The sequence below is a fragment of the Pundamilia nyererei genome, unplaced genomic scaffold, assembly GCF_000239375.1.
Source record: "Pundamilia nyererei isolate P.nyererei 1_Seehausen unplaced genomic scaffold, PunNye1.0 scaffold00137, whole genome shotgun sequence".
In the NCBI taxonomy this organism is placed as follows: domain Eukaryota; kingdom Metazoa; phylum Chordata; class Actinopteri; order Cichliformes; family Cichlidae; genus Pundamilia; species Pundamilia nyererei.
Window position 1 is genome coordinate 769,534 of NW_005187538.1, and position 23,267 is coordinate 792,800.

The 23,267-nt window shown below is 41.3% G+C and overlaps 2 protein-coding genes across 8 annotated transcripts in view; both read right to left on the minus strand.

The window, feature by feature from the left end:
• Window positions 1–5,012, minus strand: part of gramd2aa (GRAM domain containing 2Aa) — a 24,490-nt gene extending 19,478 nt beyond the window's left edge. Inside the window, exon 1 of one of the 3 annotated variants that reach the window (XM_005743973.1) lies at window positions 4,681–5,012. In XM_005743973.1, coding sequence (XP_005744030.1) covers window positions 4,681–4,820 — 140 coding nt within the window. In that variant the 5' untranslated portion in view covers window positions 4,821–5,012. Of the gene's footprint in view, window positions 1–3,393; window positions 3,654–4,680 lie in introns of those variants that run through there. The other 2 variants (XM_005743975.2, XM_005743974.1) reach the window with 2 other exon arrangements.
• A 4,224-nt stretch (window positions 5,013–9,236) lies between these two features.
• znf609b (zinc finger protein 609b) overlaps window positions 9,237–23,267 on the minus strand; it is a 77,777-nt gene continuing 63,746 nt past the window's right edge. For 4 of the 5 annotated variants that reach the window (XM_005743976.2, XM_013913573.1, XM_013913576.1 and 1 more), the window contains 5 exons: window positions 16,917–17,004; window positions 12,808–15,097; window positions 12,320–12,674; window positions 10,656–11,009; window positions 9,237–9,654 (listed from right to left, as the gene is read on the minus strand). In XM_005743976.2, coding sequence (XP_005744033.1) covers window positions 9,611–9,654; window positions 10,656–11,009; window positions 12,320–12,674; window positions 12,808–15,097; window positions 16,917–17,004 — 3,131 coding nt within the window. In that variant the 3' untranslated portion in view covers window positions 9,237–9,610. The remainder of the gene's footprint in view (window positions 9,655–10,655; window positions 11,010–12,319; window positions 12,675–12,807; window positions 15,098–16,916; window positions 17,005–23,267) is intronic. The other variant, XM_013913574.1, reaches the window with a different exon arrangement.

Here is a 23,267-nt window from a genome sequence, read left to right on the forward strand (position 1 = left end):
TAGTCTTTGGGTACACAAAAAAAGGTTTTACCCTTGTAGTGTTTGTGCTTTTACTACATAACAGCTTCACCTGAAAAGCTCTAGCCCATCTATTTTGTTTCCTCCCTCACCTGCACATCTTTTTTTTCACACATGCACACACAAACACATGCTTGCCCTGTGCTATACCTCTGGGAGAGGGGAAGTCTTTACCACCTGCTCTGGTTTAATTACAGGTGCTGATGGATATGGCTCCTGCATGCAGTTTCCAGTATATTATCTCTAATTGGCCAGAAGGCAGAAGTTTTGCGTCAGCCGCTGACCTGTTCAAACAATAGCTGTCTGTCTGGTGCTTGAGGTTACATCTGACTTGTTGTCTGTGATCACAGAGGACTAAATGGGAGGTGAAAGGCTGAATACATAAGTATAGGATATGTGGGGTCTTTAAGCAGAGTTTAAAGGATTCAGGAGCAGTATTTGATCCCAGATGCTGTATTACCGTGAATTTGCATAAAGCTCACTTCTTTTTGTACACTTTTTCCTCTTCAGAATCAACATATAAAGGACTTGAATTAGTGCTTACTTAACAGTGTTTATTTTAATAATTAAAAAGAAAAAAACCAATGTGTGAGACTTGTGCATTTGCAGAACAGAGGCTTTTTACAAAATATGGGTAAATGTTACTCCAAAGAGATATGGTGGTGTGAAAACCCAAAGAAGTTTAATGCAAAAAGTGAAGGTTTCTGCATCTTTATTTAAATGTTTTTATATATTATTTGACCTACTTTGAAAATAAATACACACTGTTATTGTTTCCATTCATTTTGCTGTAGTCTGAAAATCAGCTTGCAAAGAGATAAACTTGACTCGGTGGATACATAGATAAATGGACCTTTTACCTAACAGCTGCAATTCTTTTTCACATTTGCTTTTCACATGAGGTAAGACTTTAACTCATTCACAAGCTGCGGGCTTACAGTCTAGACATTGTATAAAACATCTATAGAAATGCATCATAATGACCAAGACAAACAGCCCTGAGATAAACCAACTTTATATCGCTGTGAGTTTGACCGTGAGGATGTTTAGGCCATCTAAAATAGGTTTTATTTAGTCTGAGTGGGTTTCCTGGAAGTAGACGATGAATGCTGCGTCAAATACACCACAACCTGTGATTTTCTCACAGTCATCTGGCTATATTAGCATGTCTGTCTGGAAAATTATTGCCCGCACTTAAACCTCTGATTAAAGTTGGACTGTTCATGTCATCCAGGAGAGCAAACTGAAACAAAATATACCAGGCTGACCAGTTTCTTAGGTAAATAAGAGGTGAGACACTCATTCATTATGTTGAACTCCAATGCTGCTGGAAAAAAGAAGCAGCCTGGTGAGCTCTGTCACAGTATTTCAAGACTAGGAGCATCATCCGAAGCTATCTGATAATGAATCCTTCCTGTTTTTGATGAGAAAGTTCAATACGTAGTCGGTTTATGTGAAGGAACACGCTCTCAAAGCTCATAATTCATGAGATAATGACAAAGCGAATTTGCTGCTTTTCAGTTTTATATGACGCGGTTCAGATAAGAATCAGTTCATATAAAATGATTTAACAGGCTTCCTCTTCTACCCGTGCTCTGCCTCCACAAAGATGGCTGGATGTCCCCATGGAGCCACGAATGAATACATAATTAATACAGAGCTGGCTAAATATTCCAACAGTATAAGTTTTGCATTTTTCTCAACAAAACAGGGTGATGCATTGTGATGAATACTTCAGTCTGCTGTTGGAGCTGGGCAGGGAGTCAACGCTGCTGTAACTTAGAGTTTGTACCACGATTATGAGGCCAAACAATACATGGCCCATTCATTAAACACACTGAGCCTCAAACTTAGCTAACAAAGCAGCGTCCCACCTATCATCTTACGCCAGTGCTCATAAAGACAATACACACATGTATAAACTAAAGGTTGGGGTCTCTTCTAACCTTTGGCCTTTCTTTAGGCCAACTTTCATTCCTTCTGTCTCACTTTCTTTGTTTCTTGCATGAATGTTTTTCAGTTGAAAGCCATTCTTCTCTTCACCTCTCCTCTTCCATGTCCTTCTTTGTGTCTGGACATTTTTTGCTGTCACAAGACATCCCTCAATCCAATAAACTCTAATCTTGTTAAGGTTGCTCATCACCGAGGTCGTCCCTGCGCTCTCTCCACCTCTCGCTTCCTTGTAGACCAGTGCACCAAGGAAAATACCTCCAAATTTCTTTTACAATCTAAAGTCACGTTCATTTTTGAGGCTACTAAACCAAGAACTTTGTCTCTGATTAGATGCGTCAGTAATAAACCATCTGGGTTGTTTACAGTGGATATGCAGGAGAAAAGGTTTAATGTGTCTACAAACGCTGAAGGTGACTTCCTCTTATAGGGACATTGAAGCTGCCAGCAAGAGCTTTCTCTCATGTACAGCAAGTCAACCAAGAGTTTACTCATGAAAAACGCTAACCCAAGGGATATTTGGTTGCAGAGCTTTGGTGCATCACATGGCACGGAATAATTATTATTTTCTTTCGTTTTCTTTGTGTCCTTGAATCAGTCCGTCTATGAAACACATGTACAGCCTTTGGACTCTGGCCTACACTGCTTGAGACCAGACAAAGAAAAAAGAAACCCTCCCCATTGTGCAAGTACCTCAAAACAACCTTTGATGACAGAAGTATGTTTTTAAAGCAGTACAACCCTTCAAAAGTCCATCTTACCTAAGACTTAATGGAGCAGAGTGATTGGTTTAATGGGATTAGAGGAGGAAGGGGAAATTAATAGCTCTGTTGAAAGGTTTCTAGTTACTTCTAGTTAGTAGCCCATTTAATAATTTATTTGTTTAGTGTAGGTATGTCGTGGCAAATCGATAGGCCACTAGCACCTTCAGTTTTAGTAGTAATAAACATGATGATTATGGGCTTGTAAACACGTTTTGAAAATAACTTCATATTTTACTTATATTTTTCAATTTAAGTGGCTACTTCAAGGATTTCACATTATATTCGTGAAGTATATCCGCATGTTCAGCGCCTGACTTGGAATAAACGCCGCTTTTACAGTATTCCCGAAAGCAGCAACGACGTGAAGCTAAACAAGACAATATCTGAATAACCGGGGCCCTTCAAAATAAAAGCAGAAAGCGTTCAAATTTAGAATACAAATAGACATGCAGTAGGCTATAAGGGGCACTAAAACACAACAAAAAAAGTAAATTTTGGTAAACTCCACGACCAGCAACTATTCATACAGACCATCGACATCTCTAAATTCCTCAGTAAATCCCTAAAGGCATCACGGGTGCATTTATTTTTTTTTAAAAAGTCATTTCCGGAAGCATTGCTGTTTTTTTCTCGCTAGCTTGATTTACATAAGGTTTCCTACCTGTAGCTCAGAGGCTGCTGTCGCTTTTTCCTCTGTTGTTTTCCAGTAGCTCCACTAAATTCTTCAGGTCTTAGTGGTCAAATTCATTTTTTTATTTTATGCTTTTCCACGACAAACTAACAAAAACACCCAGTTTCCCGCCACAATAATTAAAGCTTAAGCAGGGAAATAGGGCTGAGCTGCAGCGTCTTCACAAGTGAGTCCGAGTGTGAGGTGGGTTGAGCTTACCTATTAGCTAACTGTTTACAGCAGCCGGGGGATTACACTCAGACGCTCAGAACAGCGCGGCTCGTTCATTTGCACGTGCAGAGATAACGGAAATTAAAAACATGACGTAAAAGATCAAACTAGTTAGATTGTTTGTTTTTTTTTAAACTGGGGGAGGGGTCGTGGCTTTCATTCTATCTTTTATACCTTAACAACATGTTTCCGTTTCCAGCTGAGGAGTTTAAAAGTGTATAATGTCATTATAAAGCGTTACTCAGAGGCAATGTCTCAGCTCTTAGTTATTGGCCACGTTATCCATGGAATAAAATAAAAAGATAATTACATCTCAGAAGTATTTTTAAATAACTTTGTAAAGATTATTCAGCGTATCATTGTATCGTCTGCAAATAATCAGACTGCTGTTTCAGACTTACATTCATAGTAAACGACCAATAACTGACATGTAAAAACATTGCAGATGTTTTGCACTCATATGGAAGCAACAAATGTGTCATCTGGTGCAAAACCATCAAGTGGAAGATTTAAAGGAGAATCGTTTAAGGATGTTTGAAGGGGTTTAGCTGCTGCCCCTCGTCTTTCTGTGCACATGTACAAACAGTAAAGGTTCAAGCATCAAGCTGTCTGTGTGCATTAAGTGCTCTGAGTCCGAGCTCTAAGGTCAAACTGAGACACTTTCCAGAGAGGATGTTGCACTGAGGAGTTTAACTTTTGAAATCGCAGTCCAAACACTGCTACTGAGTTAGGTCGTTTTAAGTTGACAGTGCCGCACAAATAAACCCTGAATCACACATTTTGTGGTGTCAGTGATGACTAATTGACTTCTCATAGACATGTCATAACTTGAACTGCTGACACATTTGTGGTGATCCCTTCATCCCTGCTTCTCCTCTGCCATTCATGTTTCAAAGCAGAAGAGAAAAACACCTAAATTGAAAACTGATTTCCTACTGCTGTTTAAAACAGTGATCTTTTTTTTCTTTTTGTAATGTATGCATGGATGGGATGCGTTCTTGAATGTGTAACCATCCTAAAAACACTTCCTGTGTGCTGTTCACTGACCTGGCTCTGCTGGCTGCTATCCTCTGACTGCAGTTACCATGAGGGTGGCGGTAGTGGGGGACCGGATAGTATCTGTCCTGGCCTGGGGCCTCGTCGGCTGGCAGGGCCTTAGGGCTGGCTGCGTAGATAGTGCATCCCATGAACACCTCCTAGAAGTCACCTTTAATGTCCTACAGTTAGCGGGTGTGAGTCGTCCTCAAGGTATCCTTCCTCTGAGCGGCCTGTCCTGCCCTGATGCCAGCCAGCTGCTCTGTGGAAAAGCCATTGGCTCAGCACATTGGTAACTTAACCCCTCCTTCCCTCTGAATCTCTCCTCCAGCCTCACTCTCTCTAGTTCCAGCCCTCCTCCCTCTGCAGAGCTGAGAGCATGGAGGATAATCAGATTTCACATTTACACTCACCAAAATCATCCCCGGCCTAATCACTCTCTGTCACTGATGTTGCATTATGCTATTGCATAGAGTGTACTGTCAGTTCAGGGGCATTAGGGGCAGCTAAAAATATCCCAACTGCCCGATACGAATGGATGTCGCACCAGATGCAGATAAAGTTTGAGCACCGTGTGCACATATGCAAAGCGACGCTCTCAACAGACTCAACTGTTGACAGCTTGCAAGTGTTTCCCAGAGGAGCATAACATATATTCCAGTTAAATGTATGTATGCTCCTCAAGCATGCAGTGCAAGCGAGTCAGCTGTAAAACTCAGAAAGAGGCAAAAATCTGACATTTGATCCCACTGAGACAGACTGTGGTCTCTTTAGAGACACTGCACTCATGTGGCTGTGTGCCATGGTGCAGTTTCTGCAGGCTAAGAGGTTTTTCAGACTTTTAGACTCCCAGGATGGGAAAATCAATTTACGTGCAAATTCAAACACTTGCCATACACATGCTGGGGACTTTCTGTGTTTTGTGATGGGATATAAATATTACATGACCTATTGGGTTGACTCTCATCTGAAATAAGACTTGGTAAAAATGACAAAAGGAAACCTGTTCCGATGATGTGACTTTCAAGGTTGAAAAGGAATTTTGCTGGAACGCTGCGTTACAGTCAACCTTGTCCCTGGGCGGTAAACAATAAATACAAAACCATTTTAACTGTATTATCAGCTTAAATCTACAGCACCCACCAAGCATGAGCCATTAAACAGTTCCCAAGACAGATTGTCTCATAAAAAGATTTATTTTTTTCCAGCCCAAATTTACAAAGGCAAGTTACAGAGTATTGTATAAAAAAGAACCATGGTAATGTACACTTTACACAAACTCCTGAAGGGAGGGAGAAATGAGGAGAGGGGACAGAGATCTGAATTTCTCAAACAGAAAGAAAATGAAGACATTGTAAACATCCTTGCAAGCACCAGAAGTGGTACTTTTGGGAAAAGGGGTGTGTGGGAATGGGGTTCGGGTTGGCGGCGGTTTGCGTGACAGTGGGCGGGGTCGGGAAAGGACAAACGAGCGAGTGTCTCTGCATTTTCACAGGAGAATGTTCAACTAGGCACCAATTGAGACAACTGCTGGCCAATAAATATACTCTTCACCATGAAACAAATACAGTCCTGCAAAATACAAGAGCCAAGCACTTTCCAATATGTTGATAGCAAAACATTACTTTTCTGGCTTTTTCATACACTTTAGTATATATGATTTTCACTGGGCTTTGCTTACTACTGAGATAACATTACTACTCTCAGAGAGAGAACAAATGCACTTGTCACAACCATTGTTTGATAAAACTATATGTACTGTATGCAGCCTGCTGGTACTAAAAACCCACTGACTTTTAATGACAACATCACAGCTGCCTAGATTACCCTTACAGATTTAAGTACACGTCAAACACCACCACATTCAGCTTACTCATGTCAGCCATTCTTCTTGAAAATGCGTAAAAAGTCAAAATATATACCGTCCTCGCAAGCCTCCATTAGACGGGGCACTGGCAACGTATTTACTTGGAATGTCCAAGAACCTCAGAATGAAGTGATGCAGTTTGGTAACTGAATAGTGTCTCAACAAGCAGCTAACATCCGACGTCAGAGGGTGTTAGACACAACGTTAACTGGCGGTTTAGGGATTTGACCATGTAGAGTATTTACTGAGAGAAACAGAAACGACAACAATAGGAACATTAAAAGTATAGACCCCCCCCAAAAAAAATAGGAAGAAAAAAAATCAATAAAATTAGATTTAATGACAACATGGTCAATATTCCACTCAGATTATAATCCTTTAGAGGAACATTAAGACTGCTCATAAGCCACAGCCCACATTGAACCTTTAACAATGCCCTATCCTGAATGAACCAGCACATCAAATCCAGCCTAGAGTGGATAATGTGCCCCTCCCCCAACACAGAGAAACCGAATCCCTCTCAAATCTATGCAAGTAGCATGTGTATAGAATTTCACTTACAACCCCTGAGGTATAAGAGAACTGTACTATAAAGCCAAGAGGGAACTCTGGTACAAGAGGACACGTCTGCAAATTAAAAAGAAGAAGAAGAAGAAGAAGAAGAAGAAGAAGAAACAAAGGGGACCACGTGTTAAGAGGTTGAAAGGAAAGCAGAGAGCTCATTGGGCAGCTTTGAGCCTCCCGACTCCCGTTTCGCTTTAGTTTACGATGTTCGTGTTGCTCCACATTTAGACTGGCTCACACTTCTGGTTTTGTTTTGTGGAACATCTGATTGGTTCATGCTTGTAAGAGTAACAGCTGGATTTTTAATAGTTTTCTTCTGTTTAATGTGCTAATAAACTGACCTTCCAGCATAGGCAACAACGTAACAATTAAAACTGCTGTCAGAGGCATCAGACTCATTTGCTCACTTTTAGACTAATCCAAAGCTAGCTGCTAGTTAAAAAAACAAAACAAAAAACCGTGTGTGTGTGTGTGTGTATATATATATACACACAAGCTAAAAAAGAATCTGAGGTGGATGTGTGTTAAGGTGAAGCCACATGAGCAAGCGAAGCACCAAGAGAAATTTTAAGCCTTTTCACACTGGATATTAACCTAAAAATGACATTTGATTTTGTTCCAGTTTGTTGTCACTGCAACGTACAACCACAGAGTTTGAAGACTTCACCTGTGAAACTCTGCCTGATCTCCCCGTCAAGGTCATGTTGTTGTACAGCACTGCAGGGCTTTTAGCATGGCTGCTTTTTATTCATTTCTTTATTTCCTGCTCAGACTTGTGCCCGTGCGGTCTTCACCGATGTGTTAAAATAGTCACCCTTTGACTTGATTTTTATTTTGGGGGAAGTAGAAAAAGCTGCAGGGAGCCAAATCTTCTCAACAAGGGATTGCGCTGGGTGCCAGAGCAGGTTATGCTATTTCCACCTCAGCATGCTACAGTAGAACTCCTTACTGAGACAGGAATTCATGGTGTCCTAATGTTAAATGTTGTAAAATCAGAAGCATTGCAGAAAGCAGCCCAGAAGTGCACCAGGGAATGACCCTGAAGGGGAGAGCGGCCAAATTTGAAGAAGTCCCGGAAATAACTCGTGAACTGTTGTTTTTGGAGCTGGAAGACAGCAATTCAGAAGTCTACAATGAATCAACCTGCGCATTGCTCGGTTAGGATGTGGAGATGTGAACCAAGTTTAAGGTCAAGCAAAGCCTGTGGGGGCAAATAAAGAAGCACACAAGACGTTCAGGAACTCCACAGCAACAGTGACCATCTGAGCGCATAATGGTAAACGCAGCAGTGAAAGCTATTTAACAGTTTTTTAAGCAGTTGCGTGCTGGGATAAATATAAACATTTATGCACATAAAAGTAGGATAAAAGTCTATATTACAGCAGAAAAATACATGGGTGAACTTTCACATTGTTTACAGGAAACAATCAAAACTTGACAAGCTTGAAGAAGCACAATCTTACAGTAAAACAAAAAAAACAAAAACACCAGAACACACACCAGCAGCCCGATGAGCGTGACGACGGAGCGTCCCGTGAACGGATTGCTCGCTAATGTGGCTTCACTGTTTGAGTGAGTGGCAAAAACGGAGGCGACCCCTTTGCGGTGTGAGGAAAAGATGACGGGACCGATACCAGCATCAGACACATTCGAAGATGAGCGCAATGATATGGAGCAGAAGTGAAGGAAACATGAATAGTGTTTATTCTCCGTTGAGGTGTACGCGGTCCCTTCGCAGAACGTGACGACATCATCCCTGAAACACGACGTGAGGGTTCGAGGAGGATGGGGAAACGATGATGGAAAGTTGAAAACAAAAAAACAAAAACTTCAGTCTCAGGCTCTCAAGTCTCTGATGAAAGCAGCTTCTGCCATATTCCCTCTCCCCACGAAATATAGCCAACAATTTGTCAAGTTAAGGATATACTGTTGTTTCATGGCATACGAGAAGCCAAAGACAGAGTTGAAAACAATTTCAACGTTAAATCATTTTTCTTTTTTTCTTTTCTTTTTAAACAGTCTTTAATTTAGTTTGACCCCTCTTTCCCATCAGCCACCCAACTTCCTAAAATCCCCTGCCAATTTCTTTCTGCATGTGACAAAAAAAAGAAAACAAGAACAAAACAAGAAACAATGCAGTCCAAGGAGAAAAATACAACAACAACAAAAAACAACAACAAAAAGCTGTTCTGGCAGTCCAATAGTCTCTTTTTGCATTGCATTTGTTGACAGTGCAAAGACTAGATAATCAGCGGGTTGGTGTTTCCTCTGCGTGACAGGGCAGAGTGATGGCTTTGAACCTGGGTTATATTATCAGTTCTGGTACAGACCAAGGTTTGGAGAATTTGGGGTCTTTAACGAGAGGAGGGGGAGGGAGAAAAAAAACAACAACAACAGCAACAACAGTCTGCCTTTCCTTGGGACAGAAGAACTAAAAAATATAGATAGAAACACCATTCAACTGATGTCTAAAAGGTAACACCCGGGAGATCTTGTTCTCATGTGATCCAGTCATATGAATCTTTGCAGGGTTGAGGTGTGACGGTCAGGTTTTCCTGTGAAGGATACAAAGAAAAGAATTATTTATTTACAAATATTTCAATTTAAAAAAAAAAGTGTGTGGAGAAAATACTTTACACGCATCTGTAACTCAGTTCTACTTGAGGTTTTGCTGATCACAAAGGCTGTAATTTGTGGTGCTGTTTAACTCTGGTGCATTATGCATTAGGTATCTTATTTATATAAGTGAGGTGGACAAAATAGTAGAAACACTTGTCAGTTAATGTGATACAATTTAACAGTGACTAAAGTGACTAAAGAAGCTTGATACAAACATTTAACATCAAAACCTTTTGTTAAAACTGTACTTAATTAATGTTAATACAGGCAACACATTTGCAATGGAAGAACAGAGGCATTTGTCAAATTCACTGTAATTTGACTGAGCTGCCACTAGATGTCAGTGCTGTCTGCAGTGGACTTGTGTCTTGGGCTCATTCAACATCTCTATTATCAACACCATGATCCAGTTGTCCTCAGAGGACCTACTTAGGAATGGATGAGCTGAGAGGCTAAAAGTGCTGCATATTTGACTAGATTGCAACAGAGAAGTGAGGGCTTTGTTTTTTTGTTTTGTTTTTTTGTTTTTGTTTTTTACAGGTTGCTGCATCTTTCTGGAAGCCATGACATATAAAGCCATGACAAAGAAACATACAGTTTTACTTTTAAATGACATTCTACATCTCTGCACGTACTCCTAACTTGCTGCCTGAGTTTTTTTAAGATGAGCTGCTGTGTGACGCACATTATCTGCCACCTGCATTTGTTTGAAAATGCTGCTCTCGGTAGGCTTGTGTTTTGCCTCCCTGTCGGTTGCTGGTGGTGGGTACAAGGAAGGGGTTGCTGCTTGATGGCTGACAAGCAGTTAAAGTATATTTCCTTCTTATGCTCGTTTTTAAGAAGACCCGATGGTCACATGTTTAATTTACTCTAACAGTCTGCTGCATCTGAAAGAAGTGAACATTGTATCTACAGTGAAATGGGATGACTGATTTACCTGTGGCGTAGGACAGGTCATATTGCAGGGGATATCCCAGGTGGTGGTGAGAGGGCATGATCCGCTGGGAGGGTGAGGATCGCGGTCGGTCCACATCTCGCTCCCTCTCCCGATCCCTGTCTCCCGAAGCTCCCCTGTCCTGCTCTCTTTCCCTGTCGTGGGGTGGCTTGTCACCTACTGTGGGGGATTTGCTCTTGTACTGGCTGGTATGCAGATGTAGGTTGTCCAGGGCTTTCGAGTCTGTTGCCGTTTTGGTGACAGTAGGGCTAGCACGAGATTTGTCACTGCCTTCCTCGGTTCCGGCAATTTTACTCCCATATGGGGAAAAGGGATAACCTCCAGGTAGATAAGAACCTGAGAGTGACAAAGAAGATTAGTGATCCACATATTCAGGTTTATATGGAATACAAAATTAAGATAAATACTGTTAAGATTACAATGCAATAGTTACACATTGGTAACTAACCACTTAGTTGCACAGCTCACATATCTCTTCACTAGGGATGGGAATCGAGAACCGGTTTTCATAGAAAACTAGTTCTCAGTAGACCAATTCCTTGGAATTGTTTGTCTGGCTATTCCCTATCGACCCCAGTTATTGGTTCTTGCACTTGCCAAAGCAGAATCAGTGCGGTGATTGCTTTTTGTGCTGGTTTTCCTCTGTGCTTTGTGCGGTCAGCTTTGTTTTTTTACTAAGAGAAAGGTCTTAGAGGTCCATGTTCTCATTGGTGTGTGGGGTTGTAGCCTCAGGTTTATTTTGTTAAATGGTGATTATAAAACGGTAGGTTTCAACTATTTTACAGAGTGACATTAAAGTAATGTAACGGATAGTATAACAAATTACTTTTTCTCTGGGAGTAATTAAGTAATGTAGTGCATTACTTTTAAGAAATAAAATGTAATAATGACTTTGAGTCACGACTCCAACACTGATCACAGCAATGAGGGTAAAAGCTTCAACAAAAACGCACAAACATTTGACCCACAGCATGCAATACATTTGCATGAATGTAATTTTGGTGGCGACTCTAAAAACAGAGCGAATGAGAACCCAAAAGACAATCAATAATAGAATCAGAATCGCTAAATTCTTATCAATTCTCATCCGTATTCTTCACTGACATCCAGGTTGGTATAAAAACACTACTCTTATTTACTCTACATAAAGACTAATATTTGGGCTATTTACATCAGATCCTCCAGGAATGTGTGGATTAACACAAATTCAACCATGCTACTAGTATTTATAAGTGCAAGCAATCCTGCAAAATCAAGTGAATGCAATTTTTCCCCACTCTACACCATTTTCAACACATGTAATTTTATTGATAGCCTCTTAGGGAGTAGAATCATTCTTTGACTTAAATCATGTAATTGCCTTGAAAATTACTCCATTGCCATGCTTCATTTCTAACAAACTGTACCAAAGGACTGCAATTATTTCATGAAGCTATTAAATATTACCACAATTACCAGTGAAACAACACAAAAAGTGCTGTTTTTATGATGGAAAAGAAGAAGAATAAACTAATCAGAAACCCTCACAGATTCAGCCAACAATCTTTATATAAACTGCATTATCACAAAGTAAACGAGCAAAAATTCTCATTTCTTCATGCTACATTTCATAATTGCTTGTATTTGGAAGAAATCCAAGGTCATACCTGGGTAATTCTGCATCATGACCGAAGGCATTCCCCTGTATCCAGGGTGGTTGGGGTCATAGCCTTGTCCATAGGGGTAACCATGCATGTAGGGCATGTAGCCTTGGTGCTGTGCTAGTGGTGATGAGAACTGCATATGGGGATTAGAACGAGAGTCTTTGCTCATAGCACGATGATCTTCAGAAGTGATTCTGGGATCACTGCTCTCTTTGCTGTCCTCCTTGGGCCCACTTTGACTGTCCTTGGGCCTGGGCCTTTCATCCTTCAATTTACGATCATGTTCCCGGTCTTTCCATCGAGCATGTTGTTGCTGGTGCTCATCTTCTGCTTGAGACTTCTGGCTCTCAGGGTACTGCTAGGGGCAGAAAAGAAGCTCCAAGTCATCTAAAATCACTATCACCATACTAGAGTGGTGCATACCTCACAAAGCATTATCAAAACAGTTTTACAAACATATTGTAGCACTGTTGAACTGGACTGCTACTTACCTGTCTGAACCACATGGCCTGCTCCAGCCCTGCCTGCCCTCTGGATTCAAGTGCTTGCTTGGGATCTTCCTTTCCATGGTGACCTCCTTCAGTCAGCTTCATCTTTAGTCCCTCGGGTTGTTGGGACTTTGAGTCCTCCCCCTTTATGGTTCCCATGGATTTGGAGGTCGGCTCAGAGGGGGAATCCCTGGATTTGCTTGGTTGCTGCTGCGCCTTTCCAAGGTCTGACTGACTTGGGGTTTTGGAAAGGCTTGGCGGCATCAGGCTTTTTTGTTTCCACTCATCCTTCATGGAAGATTCTCGCTCTTTCATGGCCACATCTGACTTCTTCTCAGCAGCACGATGCTGCTCAGCCATCTGTCGCTGGCGTTCCTCATACGGTTGCCGGTAGGCTGGGTTGGTGCTCATCAGGTAGGCTTGATCAGGATGGTATGCGTACGGAGGGACGTAAGCATACTGGTTGTAGTACAGAGGCTGCATGTACATGTTAGATCGCTGTTGGATGACTGAGGGTTGCTGCTGCTGTTGTGCAGGAGCAGTGCTGTCAGGTTTGCGATCTTCATGAACCTCAACCTTGACTTTTTCCTCAACTTGATCCTGCTCATCATCCCTTTTAATCTTTACCTGACCTTCGGCAGCTGTTGTACCTGGATTGGGCCCACCAGGACTGGGGTTGACATAATTGGGTGAGTAATAAGTGTCATACCCAGGATAGTAAGGAGAATCTTTGTTGGGTGTCTGATTTGGAAACAGTGCCTTTTTGACACTTTCCCTGATGGCTTGGTCCTCTGTCCTGACTTTAACAGCTTCTAGTTTCCCTTCACCATCTTCACCAGCATCTGAAATGTCTGAATATGCTGGGCTGTTGGTTTTGACTGAAGAGTTGTCAGCACCATTCTGGTTCACTACGTGAAGTGGCGTGAGAGTCTGTGGAATCCCACTACCATCTATTCGACTGGCAACACCAATGGATGGGCTTGGGGCGTTGTCAGAAAAGCTGTAAATCTTGTCAGCTTCAGCCTTTATACTGGCCAAGCGACTTTGATGAGTTTCTGACGAGCCGTTAAGAAGCCCTTCCCCCTTACTCCCCTGATCGCAAGGCTCTGAGTACGGAAGCTTTCCTTCCTCCAGTTTTCCTCCCTTTCCTGGAGGCTTGGGGCTATCAGCTTCCTTTCCACCATCTTTTTTCTTTTTGTCTTTCTTCTTCTTGTCTTTGGAGCTACTGGAGGCAGGATCTCCAATGGCAGGGGGTTTAGGCTGTGTGCCTTTCATTTGGGGACTCTTAGGGATTCCTTGCATCATTTGGGTAAGCCCCGGGGAAGAATTTGGGTTTCCAGGAGGAAAAGAGTAAATCTGCTGAGTTGCTGTTGGGCCAGGGCCAATTGGCCGTGGTGACTTCAAGTTTTTCTTATCCGTTTTTGCACTTGTGTTAGCCTTTTTAGACTTCTCCGATCCTCTCTTATCATCTATACCATCGTTACTAGCCTCATCTGTGAGGCAAGGCCCATCCTCACACCCATCCATCGGTGTACCGCCTGTTTCAGCATCCGTTTCAGCAATTTTCTTTTTACTCTGCTTTGAACCAAACTTGCCAGGAGATGGAGAAGGACTTTGAGCATCAAAGTTCCTGCCTTTTGGAGTGGCTGAACGTGCTGGAGACAGGCATCCTTTCTGAGAGATAGATGCTCCATTACAGTTTCCTGGTTCAGGATGGAGAGTTGAGTCCTCCCCATATTCGCTGTCACCATCTAAGTCCAACTTAATGTCATCATCATTGTGAGCGCGGGCTTGGTGGTACTTGAGACCGTTAATGTGCTTGTACTTTTTGTTGCAGTTAGGGTGTGGGCAGTCAATAAGAACAGGGGAAGGGCAGCTACGATCGAGGGGAGGTGGAAGTGGCTCAGTCTTAATAGAAGGGATAGGAAGGCCTGTAGGTCCCACCCCTCCACTGTTGGAATTTGTCCGCATGCGTTTGTTGCCTTTTGTGTCCTCTGAACTGGAATTGGGTTCCATGTCTGAGGTTGGCTTGGTCTTTCGTTTTCCGGCTGAAGAGGGACTGGCCTTGATGTCCTCGGTGTTGCTGTTTGGTGGGGTACGGCGTTCTGATGGTGTCTGACTGCCCCTCCGACCCTTGCTGTTAGAGGCTGCGCGTGTCTTATTATTGGTGGTGCCCTTGCTGTCTGATGAGTTGCTGTTTTCGTTGAGAGGAGTGTTGCTATTCGGTCTCATTCGTTTACCCCGACCGCGACCATTCCTCATCTCCAGATCACTTGTAGGGGATTCACAAAACCTGCAACAGATTTGTATTGTCAAGTGCCAATTATCAACATTATGGTACATAATATAGAGGAAATTTGACTAATGATTTTTGAAAATTAACATTGTGGAAACCTAATAATACTACTTCAATCAATACCTCATTCAACTTTCATTTTATTATTTCACACCATTAAATTACTCTAAATATAATTGGCTTCATGACAAGAACAGCCTGTCAAGAAAAATGACAAATCTCATCAGCGGTGCAGTCAGTTGTTTTCGCTTAATGGAAATCACCCGTGTGTAATTAAGATGTCACAAATGATTTTATGATAAATGCACTTGTATCTGGAAGGCAAACCGCTGTTGCCCTCATTACTAGGAAAAAAGGGTCAGTTTCTGGCAACTGTAATGCTCTCTAAGGACCTTTAAAGCAATGGTTTTAAAGCTTTCTTTTTTGTTCTTATTTAATCTCTCCACAAACAAGCTGTAGGGTTGTGCTTGGCCAGACCAATATTAAAACTATTATGAGGATGACTTGTTTATATTTTCACTTGCAATGTCATATACAAGGTTATCTAGTCCCATCGGTAATAACTTTATTGGCACGGACAATAATGGCGGAGAGTTAAAGTTACAATAAACAATGTCACTCATACTAAAATAGATACACTATTGTCCCCCTCTTTTTCCTCTTGTAACATAATAAACTTGATATTTGGTGCTGAACAAGTGAGTAAGCACTTTAAACAAAGCAACATGACATTCCTAATGAAAGACATGTAAGCAACATTGGAAAAGACAGCCATGAACATTTGAGCTGCTTTGGTAATCAAAACACGCAGTCATTCAAATACTTAAAATAGCAGTTTGGCCTTATCTCTCCATAACAGTAATGCAATTATCTTCAGCACGGCAGTGAAGGTTAGCAGTCTGTGACAAAGTCAGACACAGGGCTGGTATGACTCACAGCTTCCCCTGCAAGTCTCTCCAAAAAAAATTCAACCTCAGCAGGGGATGTGAATATATCGGTAGACTGACTGGTACTGGAATTTAGACACATTACAAGCCCAAGTTTACATTCAGTCTGTTAAAGGCTTTCTGATTTATTCATGGCTTGTCCCTAATGTGGTTGTGCTGCAAATGCAAGATTATCTCAGTCCAAATGCAGCACAGCAAACAACATGTACTGAGCATTATTGTAATATACTGTGATACATTAGTGTTATACAGCCTCTTCTTGTTTTCCATTAGCACTGGTTTATCCTTGATTTCATTTGATTTTTTTCTGTTGCACTTAACCATGCATTTCAAATATAGATTTACATTTACATTTAGATACAGTGCAGGTGTTTCAAATGAAAGCGAGTGTGCCTGGTACAATCCACACACTGTGTATTTTGCATAACAAAGGCAAATACCCAGAAATTACAACAACACCTCATGCTACCACCCACATAACAGTGATCTAAGAAATTGCAGCCGTTGTGATAAAGAACGTTATAGCGTTGAGGAAAAGCTGTCAGTTCACTGAGTGGATTCTGCAATCTGGCTAATTAGAGTATCTTTGTATCTTCTACTACTGCCTCCTGGGACATCAGCTGTTTGCTAATGAATCCTGTTTCTCCAGGCTCAACGTAAGGACTAACATGTACTCTGCAGGTCCAGTGGCAAGTTGATGCATTAGGTTTTATATCCTCAAGTCTGACTCTGCTACAGCACATTTATATCAAACAGAATATGAAAAGGTTAAGAGGCCGAGCACCAAATGTTGGAGAGTAAATGTAATAGTATGCAAACCCTGCTTTCTCTAATAATAATAAAGAATTGCACAGAGCCATGCATCTTACCTCGGGGGAGCCCAGTCATGCCGTGTACAGTCCAACAGGGTGCCCACATATGTCTTGTTTCTCCAAGTAACATTGACCACTAGCATGCCTGTAAAACAAACGATCAAAGATTTACATATTTATCTTACACCACCTATTAGAATATATTAAAGGAAGTGGATAAAATACAGCTCATATACCAAACAGAATATTTTACTGCGAAGTCCCTACATAACAGCAAAATGTAAGGAAAATGATGCTACAGCCATAATGCACTGTGTTAATCTTCGCTAAAGGGTGTCATATGGAAGACAGTTTTACAATTCAAAGGATCCTTTTTTTAATCTTCTTCACACAGTAAAGCCGTGGGGGCAAGACTGACTGATATCTTCTAAATGACTTGGAACAGACTCAGCTGCAGTCGGTATTGTAAAACCTGTAAAAATAGACACTTGCAGCAGGTCTCGCTGAGAACGATCGCATCGATTTTACCGGGAAATACTCACACAACACCCATTCGATTTAAATAAGCCATCTCAAAGTACAAGAGAGTTCCCTGAGGGACAATTACTTAGATGCAAATATTTTCGGCAAAACTTCTATCTCGCTTTGTAGCCCAAAAATTTACAACCTTGGAGAGAATGTAGAGGCAGTACCACAGCTTATGAAAAACAAGCAACAAGCTCCTGGGCTCAACAGATTTCAGTGAGGATGGCTCTTTCTGACAATGTGCAAAGAAAGCTACTTGACTTCAGTGGCATTCCAGCAATCTGTCACACTTAGAAGCTTCTGCGTTGCCTATTTGGCTCATGTGAATACTGTAGCATTCGGTGTGAGCTACACGATCCCACTTGTGCTAAGTGTGACACCCGAGCTCACGTTTTACAGTCTAAAATGAGAGATTCTAACATTAGAGATAAAATTAAGATTCGTTTAAGATTGCATTAACTAAAATCCTTGTACGTGGATGTTTAACTGCGGGAGTACGTTTCATATCAATTCAAGCCACATTCCACACGGCGGCTCCTGTTGAAGGTCGTTTTAAATGGACGCTGCGACGGCAGGCAAACGAAGGATAATCCGAAGATTTGACCCGTAAATTCAGAAGTGAATCATCAACCAAACGGCTACAGTGGTTCAGGAGCAACGACTGTGCACAAACACATTCTGAATTTATTGCCCACACCATCCCCCCTCTCTCTCTGCTGGTGACCTCAGCTTGCCACTTCAGCACTGCAGAGAAACTGGAGGCTGCAGTGAGCTAACTTATCTAATGGCACAGGAATGCTGGCTGGCAGCTTCCATCCCTCCGAACATTTTATTAGCTTAGGAAACCTCTCTTGCTCACCCCATTTTCCCTCTCTCCTTCACCCTCACCCTCATTTCCTCTTTTCAATGGTATAACCATCCCTGGCTTACAATCTTTTCCCCTCCCACACACACACACAGTTCAAGTCACAGTTCAGACCTCATTTTTCTCTTGCTGCCTCTGGCATAAAGCAGCGAGTGTATAAGGCATTTATATATGTTTACAGGAACCTGCTGACACTTGGCTACAAGTCTCTTCCTTCAATCTATGGCTCAAAAGCATGAATGTTGGGTCCACGCAAGATCCAACTGCAAATGTCATTTGTGTGTGTGTCTGTGTGTTACGTAAAGAGAGGTTCTCCAGTTCAGATTTCTGTCACATTAAAAGAACCCAGACCCTTTCTGAAACGCCTTCAACAGCACCCTCTCCCCACCCCCCTAAGCTCTCCAAACACTCCAGCACAAAATGGCTCTGGCAGCTGGTCGTGGCAGGATGTAAATCAAGGCAGGGCAAATGAATGAGTGGCCTTTCATGATCTGCAGGATATAGCCTTCCCGGCGTTCTCTAGAGAAGGGTTTAGAAATTACACTACGAGTTGTTAAATGATTTAAAATTAGCATTTGGTCTTTATGTTTGACTGTGTCTTCAGTCGCTGGAACAATGCATGAGCTTAAGAGGGAATTAAGTGTTAGTAATGCCAGCAGCACTGATTGAGACACTTAAAAGGGGAAAAAAAGCATTTTCAGATACACATTTCTTTGCCATTTGCTTGAGTCAATAAGAATTTTGACACGACCGCCTGGAAGAGAAAGCGACACATATATTAAGCTTTACACAGATTTACTCGAGCTCAATCAAAGTGAATGAGTGGTATCTCTTAAACCGTTTTTGAGCCACTACAAAGGTTTTCCATCACAACTCAGGTCTGAGCTCAGTTATCAAGGTCTTTGACAATCTTGTTCTGAAGAAATTCCACGCCGCATTTTATCTTGTGATAAGCATCGCTGTCTTGTTGGAAAATAAATCTTAAGCCACAATCTATTTGACACTGGCTGTTTTGCATGAGATTTTCCTCAGGAATTTCCCCATCTTTCCCTCAGCTACAGCTATCATGTGACAGCCAGTGAAAAGCAGATCACAGCGTAGGGTTTCAAATGTTTAACCTCGTGTAGGCAAAGTGGAGGACGGGTGATGAGAATAGATGGCGTGATCAATTTGCATTTGCAGTCTAAATAGCTTACCGATTTGATTGGAAAGAAATATTATGAGCGGTCCGAGCAAAGGGTCAATTGATACCTTAATTATACTATAAAATGCAAAACATTCTGGAAATCTATTGGGGATGCAACAGGAAGTGTCAGAGGGTCATAAAGAATGTGTTTATCATTGTATGCTTCCTTCAGTGATGACAAACAGCATCATTAACAATATCACAGCAACACGTGAACTATACTTCTACATCAGATCTACCAGAACCCCATTTTAACCCTACGTCACGACCTTGTATTTAACCTGACGTGCACCAGATAAAAGGAGTTTCTGGTTACTAAGAAGGTTAGGATGCAGATTTCCCACAGAAGTCTACATCAAGCCTAAGGTACTTGATAGTTTTAATTGTATGACCCTGGTAAGCCGATATTTTGTATGCGCCTTTACTCTTCAACACAGCCTGAACTCTCTTAGGCAAGCTTTCTTGGTATTTCTTAATACCAGCTCTACTTTGGATATTGGCTGCCTTTTGTTCAGTTCTTTGTCAAGATGATCCAACACTACTTCAGTAATGTTGAGGTGTTCCTCTGTGTGTGGCTGTAGACACTCACCTCTCTTCTGACCTCCTCTGTACATAGTAACACTGATTTGAAATAAAAATGTCCAAATTTACATTCATCACTCCATTAGACCTGTTGACACAGATTTTCAGTAGAGTTCTTGTGTGATTTGGCATAACCTGGCCATTTCTCCCCATTTCCCTTCCTAAAGAATGGCTTCTTGACAGCCACCCTTTCATTGGGATCATTTCTGATGAGACTTCAGTTAACAGTAGAAAGGCCAGATGCATCTCTCAAGTCCTATGTCAGGTCTTTACTGCATTTTTCCTCCCTATTTCTTAAAAACATAGCTTTCAGATATTGTACAACATGCAGATAATTCTTTTAGGCCTGCTGCTTATTTAGTCCTCCTCTTGTCCGTTTCCTCAGATTTGTTTAAGGACTCACTGAACACCACGTTGAGATATTCCAAGTTTTCAGCTAATAGCTCTTTGAAAATCATCTTGTTGGTGCAAAAAGTACTATTTTATGTATTGTACACTGTTATCTTTAACATTTTTCATACATTCTAAAAAGAAATGAAAACAAGTTTTGTTTGATTTTTACGGACTGCTACTTACAAAGTATCTAAGGATATTAAAATTTAAAAAAAATCTTTGCCAAGTTATCTGTCATTCCTTTAGTTAGGTGACTTTTTACTGCCTGAATAGGTCACTGTTAAGTGGCTAACTAAAAAAAACAAACATTCCTCTAACAATGATTAGTTACAATGACTAGACTGAAAATGAATAAAAAAGTAGCCAGTGCCCAAAGAAAAACTTTGAAAGATCTATTGCTCAAAATCACACCAAAACAATTATATCTGGCTACTTGGAAGTAAAATATAAAGAAATGAAGGGTGGCTTAAGACTTTTGCACATTAGTGTATTGTACTCCAATAGTTCAGAGTCAGTGACAGTGACCTTTTGTATAATCCATGTTTGCTGTTGTCTCTTTTCCCCCACAGAGGTACCTTCCTTTTGGCTGCTTTCCCATGCTGAAGCCAAGCAACCCTGTAATCCTGTCAGCGGTCCTTGGCTTCTGGGTCAGCTCAGATATCTGCTTCTAACCTACTCTGAATGCTAATAACGTAGTTCCTTGAATGTTATCTGGGACACCTCAAGGACATTTAAACAAGTTGTGCTGAAACATTTATCAAAATTAGAGGAAAAAAAGACTTTACGTGTGTATGCTGTGCATCAATTAGACACAGTATTACCTGCTTACTAAGTAATTAAAATTCACTCCTCATCATGGGGAGTACTGGTATACGTTTTCAGTGCTGACACTTCAGTAGTTGTATCAGAGCTTGGTAAGTCAAGTTGCAAGCTCCACAGTATCAGTGTGTCAGAGATAAACAAAGCTTGGTTTGCCCCATACTAAAAGCAACAAGGATTAAAAATTCTATTACACAACTGTCATCTTGCAAATGTCTCAAAATTTCTTCCGTCCTGGTAATTATTTACTGTAGATGATACTTTATGAGCAACACTCTAAATTCTTCCTGCACTACCGAGTAGATGACATTTACACTTCATTAAGCAACCGTTATTGTATATTGATGGCATGAGTAGCTGATTGCACAACTATTCCATCTTTGAGAAAATTAATATTTATGCAGGTTATTAAAAAAAATCTGATGCTTCATGCTTTCATTTTAATGCTTAACATTTATTACACTTTACATTGCGTAATTTTAACTCAGCTACTCAAAGTTTTGACAGGGGTTTCGAAATCCACTGAATTTCTTAGCCATATCAAAAATATGCCCAAGGGTATGTAACAAGATCAGGTTTCAAAGCTGGAACTGAAAAGCTGTTTGAATTTATCTGCACACTTTCATCCTTGGAATCATTTTGAAGCCGTTAGGACAAAGATGTCAATGTCATGTCTGTCTAAACACGGAAAGCCCTCGACATAACAACCCAAACAAATTTCCCTGTGGCAGAAAGCAAATTACACAAGGAGAACTTTCCATGCGTGATCATTTGTTTACACACACACAGAGTTACAGATGAGTGTTTGTGTGGGCCAACAATTCCGCCCCCCCCTTCTTTCCTTCACTGGATTTGTCTCGAGGGAAGAAACAAGACTGGCGTTCAAAGATCAAAAAAATACAACTTGCACTTTGAAACTGCAGTTCACTTGGGATTTGTTTTCAAAGGGAGGCTTGCTGTGTGGTGGAAGAAAAGGGTCTGAAATTATGTGGAGCAAACATGGTTTCCTGCAATTCCCCCTCTTACTCCCCTCCCTCCCCCTGTCAACCTTAATAGGGTCACTCAGGATGGCAGAGTGAAATCCACATTAATGAGAGGAATTGACCTGTAATTTCACCACTCATTTCCTTTCAATGCTATTGAACAACAAACAGAACCCCGACTGAAGCGCCAAACTTTCCCGTTTGCTTTGCTTAACTTGTGTGCTGCAATGGTGTCCACCATGCCCTACCCCTGCCTTCAAACTCCCTTCCTCACCACTTAACACATTTCATTAGGCCTCAGTGGGGCCAAAATATCAGGTCCTCTGCTGCTGGTGAAATCTGCGAGGGCCACGGGTTCACTGGCTGACCCCTGCTTTGCCCCATCTCAACAGGAATCCAATGGGGTTAACGGCATTTTCACTGACTGACCTTGTCAAAATGCCTTTGTTATCTTTGAAAATGTAATGACTGGGTGCGATGTTATACGACTCCCCTCCCAAAACACCAAATTAAAGGGTTCTGTTTGTCTAAGTGTGTGAAAGGAATTTCAGTTTAAAAACCAGGTAATCCCTAAAAAAAAAACAAAAAAAAAACAACTTATGTGAACAATTACCAGCACTTGCAATTATCACCTTTTCAAACAGTTGGATACAAATATGTAGAACTTCAAAAAAAAAAAAAAAGAACATTCACCATTTTCTGTGCAGTAAAAGCACCATTTATCAAGGTTGCATGAAGACAAGAAAGTGAGAACAATGAGAGAAAATGCCAGTGTTCATTACGGAGAGAAGATAAAAGATAGCTGTGTGCTGCCGCGAGCAATAACTGTAACCTTGACAAATTAAGTGTTTGAGCATTCAAGTGTCGGGAGTGCATTTCCAACAGCCCGTTTTCATGGTGCGGCTCATAAAACGAAGTCGAGCTTGTCCATTTGTGTCAGTGTCAGAGCAAAATCTCCTAAGGCTGACCTTTGCATTAAATGCTGGGCAAACAGCAATTTGGGAACAACTGTAGGATTTGTCTGAAACACTGAAACATACAAACTGACATTTTTT